Genomic DNA, 15910 nt, shown 5'->3' on the forward strand with positions numbered 1-15910 from the left:
CTCAGTGCCTGAATTCCCACTGCCTCTCCAGCACGCTCCCATCCTACCCCAAGGGAGGGAGGCTCAGCACACAGTAGGGGCTTGACCAGAGTAGGGAGTCTTTATAAAACGGAGGAGAACTGAGACAAAGGCCATGTGTTCTATGTGGAGATGGCTGGCTCAGACCCCAGGGAGGGGGGGCAAGCCTGGGAAAGGACAGGCATTCTTGGCCTTATCCCCAGCTCTGTTTCCCCCACCCCATCCCAGAACTTCTAAGGCACCAGTGGAGACTCTGGGTGGGCGGCAGTTTCCAGCCTGGGGACAGGTTCCTTCCCACTTTTTCTGACTGAGGGCGAGAGTGAAGTTGGTCTGGAAGAAAATGTCAAAGTAAAAAAACAATGCAGTGATTGACTCTTGCTTGCTGCCATTTGAAAGGAATGAAAGTGGGATTAACCAAAAAAACAAAATCTAAACCAAAACCAAAACACTCTACTGTTTAGATGCTGCCTTGGAAACAATCATCTTACTGTTTTCTGTGTCATAATAAAATTAAAGGTTTACCCAAGAGCCTTGTGCAGTGTACAGGGAGGCTGGTCTCTGGGTTTGCAGCTACCAAGAAGCATGGCTCCTTTCTAGTGCCCACTGCATGTGGGGTTGGGAGGAGGGTCTCAGGTGCCTACAGGGAAGGGGTTGAACATTTAGGGGTGGGTAAAGGGCTCAGTCATCATCAACCAGTGATATTTTCTATCAGACATTGGCCATCAGATCTTGTCCCTCTCCTGTTAGAAACCCACCAGGCCTTAGAATAAAATATTAACCTCTCCCCTCCATTACTGAGTAGGCAGAATAATAACCATACAAAGATATAAAACCCTATCCCCGGAATCTGTATATTTTACTGTATAAAGAAAAAAAGGATCTTTGCAGATTAAATTAAGGTTCTTTTTTTTTTCTAAAGATTTTATTTATTTAGAGAGAGAGAGAGAGAAAGCAGAAGCAGCAGGAGTGGGGAGCCCAATGCTGGATTTGATCCCAGGACCCTGGGTTCATGACCTGAGCCAAAGGCAGACACTTAACTGGCTGAGCCACCCAGGCATCCCTAAATTAAGGTTCTTGAGGTGGGAGGTTATCCTGGATTACCTGGGTGGGCCTTAATCCAATCACAGGTGTCTTTCCTAGAGGGGCCAAGAGAGATCTGATCCATACAGAAGAGGAGGTGGCACTGTGATACTTGAGGCAGAGATTGGGGAGATTAGGTCACAGGTCAAGGACTGCCAGCAGCCACCACCAGAACTGGAAGAGAAACAGATTCTCCTCTAGAGTCTTCAGAGGAAGGCCGGCCCTGCTGACACCTTGATTTGGGCTCACTGAAACTGATTTCAGATTTCTGACCTCTAGAACTATATGGGAATACATTTGTTTTTTGTTTTTTTTAAGATTTTATTTATTTATTTGACAGAGAGACACAGCCAGAGAGGGAACACAAACAGGGGGAGTGGGAGAGGGAGAAGCAGGCTTCCCGCGGAGCAGGGAGCCTGATATGGGGCTCGATCCCAGGACCCTGGGATCATGACCTGAGCTGGAGGCAGACGCTTAACGACTGAGCCACCCAGGCGCCCCCCCCCCCCCTTTTTTAAGACACCACAGTCAGTGGCAGCCACAGGAAACTAAGATCATCTAAATAGCCCTATGGGACCTGGTCTGCCTACCTGTTGAATCTCGCCCCTTGCTCATGTTGCCTCAGTCTCACCAAGGATCTTTCTGTTCTTCAAACTGTCTAGCTTCCTCCAGCCCCAGGGCCTTTGCACTTACTAAGTTCTTCCCTAGGCTGACCCTACTGATGATTCAGCTCTCTGCATAAATGTCACCTCTCCGAGAGGTCTTCTCTAACCAGTTTATCTAAAAATTGCCTCCTGGCCATCTCTGTCACATCTCTCTATTTTATTTTAGTCACAGCATTTGTCACTGAGGTGGTTTTTTCCTCCCAGTCTATCACTTATCACTCCCAGTAGAAAGTGGGATCTGAGAAGCGTTGCCTGGCTTGTACCTGCTGTTTCCCCAGGGACTGGGATACGGCCTGACATATAGTAGAGGTTCTGCAAACGCTGGTTGATAAATAAACCGTGCAAGCCTTTACGGCCTGAAGAGAGAGAGAGAGAGAGAGAGAGAGAGAGTGTGTGTGTGTGTGTGTGTGTGTGTGTGTCCGCGCGCGTGCGCGCATGTTTCAGGGTGCAGGTGGAGTAAAGAAACCGTAACTCCAACATCATCTCCCACCTTGTGAGTGCCCCCCATGCACGCCCTCGCCACGGTGTGCCAGGAGTTTCTGTGAGGTGAGGTCCTTCATCTCTCCATATTACAGACTAGGAAACTGAGGCTCCATGATCTCCTAAGTTACTGCTTAGTATATCCAGAAGTGAAGACCACATAAACTGAGTCACGAGCAGCCTCAGCTGACTCAGAGCCTGACCTCCCTGGTGCTCGGTAGGTCGCCCGGGACTCCTGAAGAGTCGCTGCACAGAAAAAAGCGGATCGCGCTGTAAGGAGAAACTTCAGAGAGGCGCCCTAGAGGCCTCCGGGAGAGGCCTCGGAGTACTGCAGCCGCGTTTACCTCGGGCTTGGAAGTGACTGGCTGGCGGGGGGCGGAGCAGCGGTGAAAGCCGCGGCGACGCTGAGGGAGGGTCCCCGGAGGTGGCTTTCCCTAGGAGAGAAAAGCGCGGCGCTCCAGACTGGTTGTGGAGGAGCCATCTCATTTACCGCGGCCTCAGTTTCCCCGTCTGGAAAGTGGACGCGGCCACGAACGGCTCGAGGGGGGAACCGGCCGGCGGCGAGCGGAGGGTTAAAGGGGCGGGTCCCGCGGGGGGGCGGGGCCGGGGCTCGGCCGCACCTGGCGGCAAGCGGCTCTCCTCCCCGACGCCGCGCGTTGCGCGGGGTGCCGCCGCGGGAGCCGGAGACCCCGGCGAGGAGCGGCTCGGCAGCCGGCACCCACCGCGGGAGGGGCGGCGGCGGCCGGAGCGACGTCGGGAGGCGAGCGGAGCAGCCATGGCCGAGTTCCCGTCGAAAGTGAGCACGCGGACCAGCAGCCCCGCGCAGGGCCCCGGCGCCTCGGTCTCCGCGCTGCGCCCGGACCTGGGCTTCGTGCGCTCCAGCCTCGGTGCGCTCATGCTGCTGCAGCTGGTGAGCGCGCGCGGGGCCGCGGGGCCGCGGGGTCGGGGTGGGGGGCGGCCGGGCCGGGAGGGCTCGGGGCTGCCTCGTTTGTTCCCAGAACACCCTCACCTTAGGCTCCGCCGCACCGCGCCTATCCCCGGGGCGCCTCCAGGACGTACGTCCCCGAGACCACCCTGGAGCCCTCTCACCTCGAGACGTCCCCATTGCCGTCCCCGCGAGCACCCGTGTTCAGGGTGCCCACTCTCGCACGCCCCATCATCCCCCGAGGTGGTCACTGGAGACCAGCCAAAGGAGCGCTCACAGACGCACAGTCACTGCGCACAATTCGCTCTCTCAGCCTCTCTGTCTCAGCCTCTGTCTCTCTCTGCCAGCACAATATCCCCAGCCCTCCAGGACACCCAGCCTGAGTGAAGCGAAGTCCACTCCGAGCGGCTCCGCGTGGCCGCGCCCCAGAAAGCCCTTTTTCTAAGCGAGAGGACGCCTCCGTTCCGGCGCATACATTTAGGCGCGGCCCTCTGGGCTCCCGTGCAGGGACCGGGCTTTTCTGGCTTCCCCTGGGTGCCCCACCGGGTTCCAGCCGGTTTGGCCGGCCCCGCGGGGCCGAGATACCGCACCCAGCGCAGGCGGGAGGGGTTTGTGGGAAGCCAGAGGCAAGGCTACGATGCCTCCCAGACCCTGGTGCAGAAGATCCCAGCAGAGTCGGACCAATCGGAACACCCTTCTCCCCACACACCAGTTTCAGGCCTGGCGATGTTCGCTTTCTTCCCACAGTACCCTCTGGTGGGTCAGGAAGCTGGGTGGCTGCCCCTGTGGGAGGATTCCCCCGGGAACTGAGGTTCCAGAAGACTTAAGGCGGAACTGGAGGTAGGCCAGGATCCATTTTCTTTTAGGGCATCTCCGCCGCCCCTCTCCTGCCTGATCCTGGCTTGACTGCCAGGCTGGAAGGCTGGGTGGTCTGAGACCCCACCGCCCGTGAGCGCCTGGCCGCACTGGGTCAGTGGTAGCTCTGGTTTTAGGATTTCACAAATCTCTCTCTGGGGGGCCCCCCACCCCAGCCTCAGACTCTCTTGGAGGGGTTTGTTTAAAATGTAGATTCCTGATCCCCACCCCCGGAAGAAAATGTGGAATTGTTATTTGAATCTCAGGAAGTGCAGCCCAGAAATCTACATTTGTAGTATTCTCCCAGAGTTGTTTTGGAGATTCCCGGAGTGGTTAAGAGGTCCAGTGGGGGGCCTGATTTAAATCTGCAGGTAGGTTTGCCCCTGACCCAAGCGGTGCTGCTGTTCTGGGCTCCAGGACAGGACGGTGAGGAAGGCACCGGGGGAGTGGGAAGGGATCGTCAGGCCCTGGTCTGAAAGGGCACAGGAGAGGGGGGTGAACTTGGAGTCCAGGGAGGTTCGTGGAGGAGAGGGATCTTTTGACTTCACTGTACTCTGGCAGAGGAAGGGAAACGGTGTTCAGGGTTGGGAGAGTGCTGTGTGAGCCAGGGCTTGGGGATGGGCAAGTGGAAAGGAAGTTGCGGATATCAGGTGGTTGAAGCTGAGGGCGCCGAGTGCCCCGGGGAGAGATGGGGATCTTGTTCTGTTGGCTGCCTGGGGGTTTTGCAACCGCGGAAAGATCTCCGCTGGGCTCTGCGGCGGACGGTGGGGTGGAGCCTTAGGCTTAGCTCTTGGTTAATGGGACCTGAGCACTGGCTTTTGCGTTTGAACAGTGAGAAGTGGAGTTGAGAGGAAGGGGGCCCTGCTGTGCCTGCTGGGACCTGGGTAGATCCCTCTGGAGGAGGCTGCTGTTTCTGATTTGGGGGTCCCTGTGGGCCCAGCAGCCCAGTCCTGAATATCTGGGTCCCATTGCACAGATACGAACCCTGGGCTCTACACAGGGTGTAGGACTTGCCAGAAGGCCTTGCTTGGCACTTAGGTCTCCAGACACTGAGGTACTGGGTGTGAGGGGGGTGGCCTTCCTTTGCCCCCCTCCCCCTGCAGTGCTTTTGGGGCTGAGGGTGGGGGGATGAGGGTCTCCCATCAAAGGTCTGAAGACCTGTCCCTTGTAGTGCCTTAACCATCCTACCTGTGGGAGAAGCTGCTTCCTGAGCTATGTCTCTGGCCACAGGTAGTTCCAGTGGACAGCTTCTTGGGTCCATAGGGGGCTTTACCCCAACAGGCACCACCGTCTGCTGGGAAGCCATAAAAACTCTCACCAGTCAGGTGCGAACTAGGCTCCGGGTTCTTTGGCAAGGGCTTTATATTCTCTGTTCACCCCATTTTATAGGTGAAGAAACCGAGACTCAGAGGTCAGTTCTTTGCCCAAGATCTGAGTGATAGAACTGGGATCTAAGCTCTGGGTGATCTGACTTTTCTGGCCCATGCTTTTAATTACCACACTCAGCTGTGCTCCCACAGGGCAGAGGGTGTGGTGCTTTTGAGGGAGTGATGGAGTGGTCATCCCTCCCAACCCCCTAAAAGGCCGAGCACCTACTCTCCAAGGGCTCTTGGTCTGAGGGAGGTACCCAGAGGATGAGCTTTCTGCAAAGGGATCAGGGAAGGCTGCATGGAAGAGGTAGTAAATGGGAAGCTGAAAGCTAATTCTTTGTTTCCCAAAGGATTTGGTGAAGAGTTCTAGCTGTGGTGGGAGGAGGGAGGTGGGGTGGGCAGAAGGCCCCAGCTTCTTGGGAAGGAGATGTGTTCTTTGATATTAAATGTGTCCTGAAGGGAGCCTGAGTGGCTCAGTTGGTTAAGCGACGGCCTTCAGCTCAGGTCATGATCCTGGAGTCCCGGGATCGAGTCCCACATCGGGCTCCCTGCTCTGCAGGGAGTCTGCTTCTCCCTCTGACCCTCTTCCCTCTTGTGCTCTCTATCTCTCATTCTCTCTCTCTCTCAAATAAATAAATAAAATCTTAAAAAAAAAAATAAATGTGTCCTGAAGAACCAACTTCAGTGTTTACTGATTTATCCCCCCCCCCCCCACACACACATACCCCATCTGGTTCCAGAAAGGACATTAGATGGAATGTGATATTTAGCTACGTACAACAGGAGTTAAAGTCATATGTTTCTAAAAGTTGGTGGTGTGTGCAGAGGAGGGGGAAGGATTGACTTAAGGAGAGCCAGAAAGAGATCATTGTCCTCGCAATCTATAGCAAGCTTAAGGCCTTCGATTCTTTGTCGAGTTTCCTAGCATCATAGGCAAAAAGGGAAACATGATGAATTTCTGCAGATAGTATCTAAAAAGCAAGCAGGCAAGTTTGATCTAGAGACAACTCTTGTGGTCATAAAAATCTGGAGGTTTTGATGCTTGTATAAGGTCACATGGGGTAGAGTGGCAGTCAGAATTTGCACTCAGATCCAAAGCCTGGCTCTAGCTCTGCTTCCTGTTTTGTTGGTATGGGGTGCAGGTTCTTGGGGGTGCTTTGGAGGGGAAAGGGAAGGGAGACTCCTCAGGAGCCAGGGCCACTAAGGAAGGCTTTCTGACAAAAGTGGGCTCCAAAGGGTTTAGTTACAAGGAAGGAGGTAAGAAGGAGGTTCCGAACAGATGAACCTCAGATTAGCTTGCCTCAAAGCCCTGCAGTCAGAAGGCATCCCCGAGGCCACAGGTGTAGAAGCCCATATAAATGGTCTGTGCCACTCGGGCCATCAGTGTTTGGCAGGCTCTATCCTTCCTTTTTGCCGGACCTCCTGGGATTGGGGGTGGCCACACAATTCCCATTTTGCAGGTGAATAAACAGGTGTCAGAAGCTTCACCCACCAGTAGATAAGAGTGATTTGTGGGTGATGCAGAAAGTGTTGGTGGGAGCACTGGCCTGAAAGAGAGCCTTGGGTTTAAGTCCTGGCTGCCCCTTCCTGTCTGTGTGATATTGTACCTTCCCTAATATCCTAGAGCTTCCGTTTCCTTGTTGGTAAAATAGTGATGGTGGGATAGTGAGGAATACGGAAGATGGTGCTGTAAAGGGCTTAGTGCAGCATGTGTTGGAATGAAGGGCAGTTAGGATTCACAGAGCCGTAGAATCCTAGGGTTCTCTTGCTTGCTCTGCTTGCTCCCAGAGGTCCCTCAAGCTTGCATGCTTCCAGGGTCGGGGAACTCACTCTCTCCCACGGCTGCCTGCACCATCCTTGTGCATTTGGGAGTATTAGAAAGTTCTTCCTTGCGGTGATCCTGACTCTTTCTCCAGCCTCAGGAAGCACGTCATTCCTCTCCTGTTGGGGGTTAGGGCAAGGCCTGCAAGTCACCTCTGTCCTCCAGGAAGAGGCTGCCTGGGAGAGGTTGTTGGGGTCTCCAAGGTGTGAGCAGAACTCAGCCCCATTGGAAGTGCTGTACTGGGGCCTCCCAGGGCATTCCTCAGGCCCTGCAAGCTCCCCGGCCACCTCCTGTGCCCAAAGGAAACCAGTGCTTTGTCTTGTTAGCTCCACCCACACGCCCCGCTGGTTGTGGCCAGGAGGGAGTTGAGTGTTTGGAATAAATATGTGAACACATTCTCCTTAAAAAATGAAAACCTTTTACAGATAAGGCCAAAGTTATTCTTGGATCCCTTGTCCCTCTCCCCAAGGGGACCCCTGTTGGGAGTTGCCAGTTCTTTTTCCTGTGCATTGTAAAAAACGGGGATGATTTTATTCCCTCTCCTTTGTTCAGCAAGTTGCTTTTCTTTCCTTTTTTTTTTTTTTTTTTAAGATTTTATCTATTTACTTGAGAGAGAGAGAATGAGAGATAGAGAGCACAAGGAGGGAAGAGGGTCAGAGGCAGAGGCAGACTCCCCGCCGAGCAGGGAGCCCGATGTGGGACTCGATCCCTGTGGGACTCGATCCCGGGACTCCAGGATCATGACCTGAGGTGAAGGCAGTCGCTTAACCAACTGAGCCACCCAGGCGCCCAGCAAGTTGCTTTTCTTACACCCAAGGCACCTGAGATCTCTTCTGTTATACAGATCCATGTCCCTCCCTGTTAACCGTTTCAGGGCATGCCCGACTCTCACTGTCATCCCCTTTCGTGTAGGCCTTTCTCTACTCATGGGTCCATTTAAAAAAATGGTTCTATCACTTGAGAAAATACACAGGCACACAGCAAAACAGTCCAGCAATACGAAGGGTAATTGATGCAAGTGTCATCTCTCTCCTCCCTGACCAGTCCCTGACCAGTCCCCCGAGGCAGCCACCTGCAAGAAGGCAGCATTCCACGCTGAGTCTTAAGCATTTTTCTGCATGTGACCCCTGTCCTCACTTAAAAACCACAGGTGGGAACACTCTGTGCATGTGCCCTGCCGTGCTTTTCCCTTGACGGTATGCACTTCGATGGGTCTTTCTTTCTCTAATCCTTCCTGTTCTGAATTTCTTTAATAGGTAATATATTTACTATGGTTCAGAATAAAATAGGCTGGGAAAGGGCAGGCTGACAAAATCTCTGTCCCTTACGGTTAGAGTAGCCCTGCCCATGCCCGCTCTGGTTTCCCAGGTTCCATTTTAGACTCTTTTTTTTTTTTTTTAAGATTTTCTTTATTTTTTTGACAGACACAGCGAGAGAGGGAACACAAGCAGGGGGAGGGGGAGAGGGAGAAGCAGGCTTCCCGCGGAGCAGGGAGCCCGATGCGGGGCTCCATCCCAGGACCCTGGGATCCTGACCTGAGCTGAAGGCAGACGCTTAACCACTGAGCCACCCAGGCGCCCCCCCCCCCCCCATTTTAGACTCTTGAGAGAAACGCACATGTGGCCGCACATGTGGCTGGAGAGTCCCATCTCTCCCCACTTTACCCAAGGGATGCCCTCTTTCCATCCTCATCCTTCTGTACCTGCTCCTTTTTCATGTAAAAAAGTGTCTTGGTGGTCTTCTTGTCTCCGTGTATGGAGTGTGATCGCTTCTGGCTTAGGGCTTCGCAGTGGTCCATTGTGTGGCTTCCGTGGGACTTGTGTGGCCCGTCCCTTTGTGGACGGACACCTGGGGTTCCCGCTCTTGCTGTTGTGCACCCTGTCACAGTGAATGAGCCCACACAAGCCACTGAGCGCATCTGTGCAGTACATTTCCAGAAATGGGACTGCTGGCTCTGGGTGTGTGTGTTCGTGATTTTGGTAGAGCTTGCCAGATGCCCTCCGGAGGGGTCACCAGCATGGTGAATCAGCACCTGGGCCTGTGCCCCTCCATTGCTCGGGATAGTAGTGTTTTGTAGTTCCCTTATGAGTGAGGTTGGCCTTGGAAAAACATGTTGTTGAAGAGCTGTTTGTATCTTGTTGTCTGTCTGTATCTTGTCTGTTTGTCCTCCTTCTCCATTCTGCGGCGTCCTAAGTCTTTTACCATTTGCTAGGACCTCCAGATGATTGGCAAATATTTTTTTCCTAGTGTTGTTTTTGACTTTGCTCATAGTGTTTTTTTATGCCACATAGACTTCGGTTGTTTTTTTTAATTTCCCATCAGCATTTTATTTATTTATTTTTAAATATTTATTTATTTGTCAGAGAGAGAGAGCGTACAAGCTGGGGGAGCAGCAGGCAGAGGGAGAAGCAGGCTCCCCACCGAGCAAGGAGCCCGATGCGGGGCTCAATCCCAGGACCCTGGGATCATGACCTGAGCCAAAGGCAGACGCTTAATGACTGAGCCACCCAGGCGTCCCTTACTTATGTATGTATGTATGTATGTATTTTAAAGATTTTATTTATTTATTTCACAGAGGGGGAGAGAGAGAGATCACAAGTAGATAGGCAGTGGGAAAGGGAGAAGCAGGCTCCACACCGAGCAGGGAGCCCGACACAGGGCTCGATCCCAGGACGCCGGGATCATAACCCCAGCCAAAGGCAGACGCCCAACTGACTGAGCCACCCAGGTGCCTCCCTTATTTATTTTTTAATTGAAACATAGTTGACACACACTGTTATAGTAAATTACGATACATTTATACAGTGGCATATCATGCAGTTCGTAAAAAGATAATGACTTGCTCCTCTATGTAACGAGGGACAGTCTCCAGGCTGTATGGTTAAGTGGAAGAGGCAATGTGCAAAACTGTGTGTGTAGAATGTGCGTGTGTGCGTGCGTGCGCAGTCTCTGGAGAGACACATAAGAAACCCCTCTTGGTTGTCCCTGGGGAAGAAACTGAGTATCAGGAGAGGAGGGAGACATGCTAAAAACACCATTTTGTTACCCACCATGTCATACAGATTACGTATTTCAAAAATAAATGATACAACTTATTTAAAAATCTTTCAAATACATGAAAATACAGAGTAAAAATATAGTACAGGTAGTTTGTGCTTGTGACAAAAACTGTGACGGTGGCCCTTGAAGGCCCCTCAGGCCCCAATTGGGGAAGACACCCTCCCATGAACACACGGCAGTAAGCATAGCCTTGAATTCAGTGTTATGGGCTGGGTGACCTTAGGTGGTTTTCTTAACCAGGTGTACATGGAAAGAGGCTGCAGAGCTGTCCTCCTACGGTGGATGGTTGCTGCTTCTGTATGTGTGACAGGGTCAGGTCGTGGTCACCCCTTGATAGCTGGTGAGTGGTTGGTGGTGGAATTCAGTGAGGCCCAGGCCCTGATTTCCTGCTCATCAGTGGTCTCGGGGAGCCCCAGGGGTGCTGCCCTGGTCCTCATGGCCACTGGGAACCTACCTGGTGGGCAGAGAGGGGTGAGCTGGTTTTCTTGGCAGCCCAGTGAGCTCGACCCTGGATATTAACAGGCCCTTTGCTGTTGGTCTGGATTGACCTATCCTGTTTGCCCAAGAGGGAGAGGGCAGGGTGGCACCCCAGGATCTCATGCACAGAGACGGTCAGGACAGGAAGACAAGGGCTAAAGGTTAGGCAGGACTCAGCATGTGAGCTGCTGGGCAACTGACCTGGGCCCGTACTAGGCTATTCCAGCTTTAATTTGGGGGTGGGGGTGGTCAGACAGGCCATCTGCCCTCTATGAGGTTAGCCAGATGAGGTCACCTGTCCCTCCTTGAAGTTGAGATGGGGCAGGGTTTGCTCAAGGTCACCCTCGTCATGACTGCCAGGATCAGAACTAGAGCCAGTGTCTGAAGAAGGAAGTCCAGGGAGTAAGGAAGAGCTTCGCTTCAGGCTCCCCCATCACCCTCTTCCGCAGCAGGCGGACACCAGGCCTCCTGGGTTTGATGAAGTTCCATGTGCTCCAACGGCCAGATCTCTCTGGAGGGCCAACCCCACCGCCACTCCCTGGGGGTTGCTAAGAACAGAAGCTTCTGTCACCCCCTCTGCCCAGGGGTTGGAGGTCTGCCCTCGCCCTTCTCTGCTCAGGTCCTCGGGGGAGTGTCCCCACCTCCTGTAATGTGGAGACCCTTCCGCAGGGAGACCCTTCCTCCCCTCTGGGTGACTCCATCCCCCGGGGCCACAGTGCAGGGATTGGGAACTGGCATGGGGATATGCAGGAGGCAGTCTGAGTTTAATGTTGGGAAGATTTTTCTAAAACTCTGAAAGTCACCATGGTAGCAGTGGGCCCCTCCACATGCAGTGTGCACACAGGTGCCAGAGGTCCTCGCTAGGGGGGCCCGGGGGGGCTGCTGGGGTAGGTGTGCAGAAATCGCTTCCATCTCTAGGGCTTAAAAACCGCAGTTCCGAGACTCGAGACTGAAGAATAGCAAGTAATGTGACAGGCCGCGTTTGGAAAGCCAGCAGGTGAACCAGGCCCTGAGCCAGCATTTCCAACCTCACCACCTTCTCTGCAGCAGCCCAGGCTGGGAGTGGCGTGTGTGCTGCGTGCGTGCATGTGTGTGGGGACTTGGCCGCGGGCTCCCTGCTTCACCCCCAGGGTCTGTAAGGGCGCCGGGCACACAGCGGGCCCTCAGGAGACTTTGTTCAATGACCAAATGATGGCTTTGCAGTGAAAGGGAGGCTGAGAGGCGTGAAACCTGTGGCCGCTGGTGGTGGAGCTGGGAGGCCGCCCCCAGGTCTCCCGAGTGCCCGGGGTTTACACTGCGGGGATTCCAGGGAACCTTCCCTCTGCCCCGCCCCCCCCAGCCCGCCGCCTCTGCACAGGAAGGGGGTGGTGTGTGGATTTGTTGTGGCCAGTTCAGGCGCCTGGAGCCTCTGTCCCCTGCGCCTTTGTCTCCTCTGACACAATGGGTGGCTTTTTGTCCCCATAAAGTCCCTTTCACTGTCCGGAGAAGGGCCAGGGCGGGGGTGGAGGCTGGGCCTGGCCAGGCCAAGTTCAGAGTGTCCTCAGCTGCCCAGATGTGTCCCTGTGAGGGGGAACCCCAGAAGGGTTCATGTCGCCCCTGGGCCTCAGTTTCCTGGGTAGTGCAGTGGGGAGAAGGGAGTTTTGGTGGCTTTTGGGTGGGCCCCGTCCTCACATTGTCTCCGCAACCTTTGGGTTCATTGCCAACATTTAAAAAGCTGAAGATTGGGCGCCTGGGTGGCTCAGATGGTTGGGCGTCTGCCTTCGGCTCAGGTCATGATCCTGGAGTCCTGGGATCGAGTCCCGCATTGGGCTCCCTGCTCCTTGGGAGCCTGCTTCTCCCTCTGCCTTTCTCTCTCTCTGCCTCTCTCTCTCTCTGCCTCTCTCTCTCTCTGTCTGTGTCTCTCATGAATAAATAAATAAAATCTTAAAAAAAAAATAAAAAGCTGAAGATTTCACATACGAATTCAGATTTCTAGTGTCTCTTGGAAAATTGGAAGTCTCGGTTACCCCAGGCTTCATCCCTCTCCGCGCCCCGCCCCCCCCCCCACGCCCCCACGCCAGCAGGCTGCTCTCAGCTCTGCAATCCCCGCCTTGGCCATTTCTGTGACCCACCTGCCTTGGCTGAATTTGAGTCCCCGGTGTCAGCCTCCAGGCCCTGAGGTGCTGCCCCTCCTGGAGGCTCCCTACTCTAGGAGGTACACACCCCCATCTCCCTCCCCAGAGCCCAACAGCCCTCATACCACCCCCGACCACTGCAGCTATTGACTTTTTCCTTCATGGCATTTTACCTGCAATGACATGCCTGTGAGGTGACCAGGATGGGTGTACCTGCCCAACCCTCTCACGTGTCAGATGAATAAACAGACCAGAAAGTTTGGGAGACTCTCCCAAGGTCACACAGCAAATCCACAAGGGTCTCACCCAGCCCAGGAAGTGGAGAGGGATTAGAAGGGTGACTGTCTTTGGGCGGGAGAAAACAGCTTAGTGCTGGGGCTGGTGGAGTCCCTTCCGTACCAGGGGGAGAGGGTTCTGGGCCCACCTGGGGGAGGTGTGCAATTGAAGAGTGTCAGGCCCAGATTGAAGGGAGCCTTGGAGAGCACTAAGTGGAACCTCCCTGCTCCCATTGTACTGAGGGGAAGACTGAGGTCTGAGGCTGAGGGCTTCTCCCCAGAGCTCCTTAACCTGTGAGGAACAGAGGGAGTGCCCTTCCAGGAGGCGGTCTTGGTTGGGCCAGGCTGGTCCTGGCAGGGCTGCCCTTCTGGGGCCTCCCTTCAGATAAGCCCGGCTGCCTTATCTGAAAGACAGGTGGGGCCCACACTGGCATGGGGCCTTTAGCTGCCAGGCACCGTGCCTGGTGCTTAAGTTTAGATATATTCTTTATCTCAGTGCGGCCTCACACCCCTAGGAACTGCGCACACAATTACTGCTACCACCTTAGGAACGTGGGCAGAGAATGGATTGGAAAACCCACATTCCAGCCTCTCAGGTTGATAATGACAGTAGAATGTGTTGATCTAAGTCCCTTACGTATATTACCTTTTTAAAAAAAATTTTTTTTAAGATTTTTTATTTGTTAGAGCGCATAAGCAGGGGGAGGGGCAGAGGGAGAAACCGGTTCCCTGCTGAGCAAGGAGCCTGATGTGGAACTCGATCCCAGGACCCTGGGACCATGACCTGAGCTGAAGGCAGCCGCTTAACCGACTGAGCCACCCAGGCGTCCCTGTATATTACTTTAATCTCAGAACTACCCCCTGAGATAGGCACATTTTGAAGATGAGGACACTAAGGCACAGAGAGGTTCAGCAACTTGCCCCAGGTCACGCAGCTGGTGAGTTGGCAGGGCCAGAGCCTGAACCCAGGGAGTTAGTAGGACAGCCTTCCATCAAAACTGATGCCAGTATCACGGTTAGTCAGATCATGACATCCGTCTGCTGTCAAAGAGCAGCTAAGATGTACTGGTTTCCCGGGGCTGCTACAACAAAACTACCATAAACTGGGAGGCTTCAGGTGGTAGAAAGTTTATTGTCTCACAGTCCTGGAGGCTAGAAGTTCGTAAGATGTTGGCATAGTCGGTTTCTTCTGGGGGCTCTGAAGGAGAATCTGTTCCATGCCTCTCTCCTAGCCTCAGGCTTTGCTGTTCCGGCTGCTCACAGGTCACCTTCCCAGTGAGATCTTTCTTGGCCTCTGACCTGAAATTGCAAATGACCCCACTGCTTGTCTCTTCTCAGCTGCGTTTTCCCCATAGCAGTGACCCCGTGGCTCACTTGCATTCACCAATGCATTGGGCTTTTATCTGGGTCCCCTCAGTAGAGAGGGAACAATGGGAGAGCCGGGCTATTTGTCTGTTTGGCTCACAAGGCAGTACGTGTCCAATGGATGCTTGTTGAATGAATGATCCCAGAGAGGGGCATCCGAGCTGCAAGGCGACTGTCCTGGACAGAGGGGCCTGGGCCAGGCCCTGGAGACAAGTGGCCTTCTTCTGCTCTCCACCCTTGGCTACCTACTGCTGTCCCCCTCTCTCTGAAAAGTGGGGTTTACTCTTTTTTTTAAAGATTTTTATTTATTTATTTGTCGAGAGAGAGAGAGAGAGAGAGAACACAAGCAGGGGGGAGTGGGAGAGGGAGAAGCAGGCTCCTCACTGAGCAAGGAGCCCGATGTGGGACTCGATCCCAGGACCCCGGATCATGACCTGAGCCGAAGGCAGACGCTTAATGACTGAGCCACCCAGGCGTCCCAAGTGGGGTTTACTCTTGCACAGTGGACCACAGGACAAGTCCTCTGGCCCCTTCTTCCGGCTGGAGGACGGGTCCACAGCCGGAGGGAAAGGAGGCCGCTCAAGCTAGCCGAGGGGTCGGCGTATGTGGGGCCGCCCTGTCCTGGTGGGGTCTCCCTGGGGCCCTAGCCTGGGGTGCGCCATTCAGATTCTTGGGGCTGGGGGAGAGTGGACGGGAAAAACCAGTCTGTCTGGTTCCGAGGGAAGAGCGGACCTTGAAACCGAGGCAGCTCCCAGGGCACAGGGCTAGGTTGGCAAAGCCAGGAGGAACCCCAGAAATTCCCGCTCCTTATCTGGCGGCTTCATCTCTCAGAGGCTGTACTTGGCTGATCTGGAGACCGGGGCTGGGCTGGAGGGCAGGGCAGAGCCAGGAGACAGCTCAGGTGTCCTCTCGTCTTTCACACATCACTAAGTAACTCTCACTAGTCTGGGTTCCAGAGAAGGACAGATCTGGGTTCCGATCCTGCCCTGCCCCTTACCCCCTGGCTGACCTTGGGCGGCTACAGACACATTTTCCTCTGAGCTTCTGTTTGGAAAATGGGGAAAATACATAGTACCAACCGATGAGGGGGTCATGGGGAAACCGTGAACCCACCGTGAACCCCATGGCTTACCTGAGGCCTGGCACAGAGCCGGAGGGCATTCAGTGGTTGTTGTGGCCAAATCTAGGAGTAATCATACCGATGATTGGTAGGTGCACATTAAGGTGAACCCGAATTGGTCTTCTCTTGATTTTCAGTTCAGTGCCTTTTCTAATTTCCCTTTCTGGTGGTTGGAACAGGCAGCACGTTGGCCTGGAGGCTCATAAGGACTCTGACTGAAGTGGAAAGATGACTGTTTGTCCCTGATGAGTCCAGTTCTCACCTGGGAGGGGCCTGCAAAGTGC

At 54.2% G+C, this 15910-nt stretch overlaps 1 protein-coding gene across 2 annotated transcripts in view; it reads left to right on the forward strand.

The window, feature by feature from the left end:
* The first annotated feature begins 2736 nt into the window (after nucleotides 1–2736).
* The window catches only part of LOC113935741 (plasmolipin), a 51126-nt gene continuing 37952 nt past the window's right edge, over nucleotides 2737–15910 (forward strand). Inside the window, exon 1 of one of the 2 annotated variants that reach the window (XM_027618126.2) lies at nucleotides 2737–3153. In XM_027618126.2, coding sequence (XP_027473927.1) covers nucleotides 3019–3153 — 135 coding nt within the window. In that variant the 5' untranslated portion in view covers nucleotides 2737–3018. The remainder of the gene's footprint in view (nucleotides 3154–15910) is intronic. The other variant, XM_027618125.1, reaches the window with a different exon arrangement.

The sequence above is a fragment of the Zalophus californianus genome, chromosome 17 (assembly GCF_009762305.2).
Source record: "Zalophus californianus isolate mZalCal1 chromosome 17, mZalCal1.pri.v2, whole genome shotgun sequence".
NCBI lineage: Eukaryota > Metazoa > Chordata > Mammalia > Carnivora > Otariidae > Zalophus > Zalophus californianus.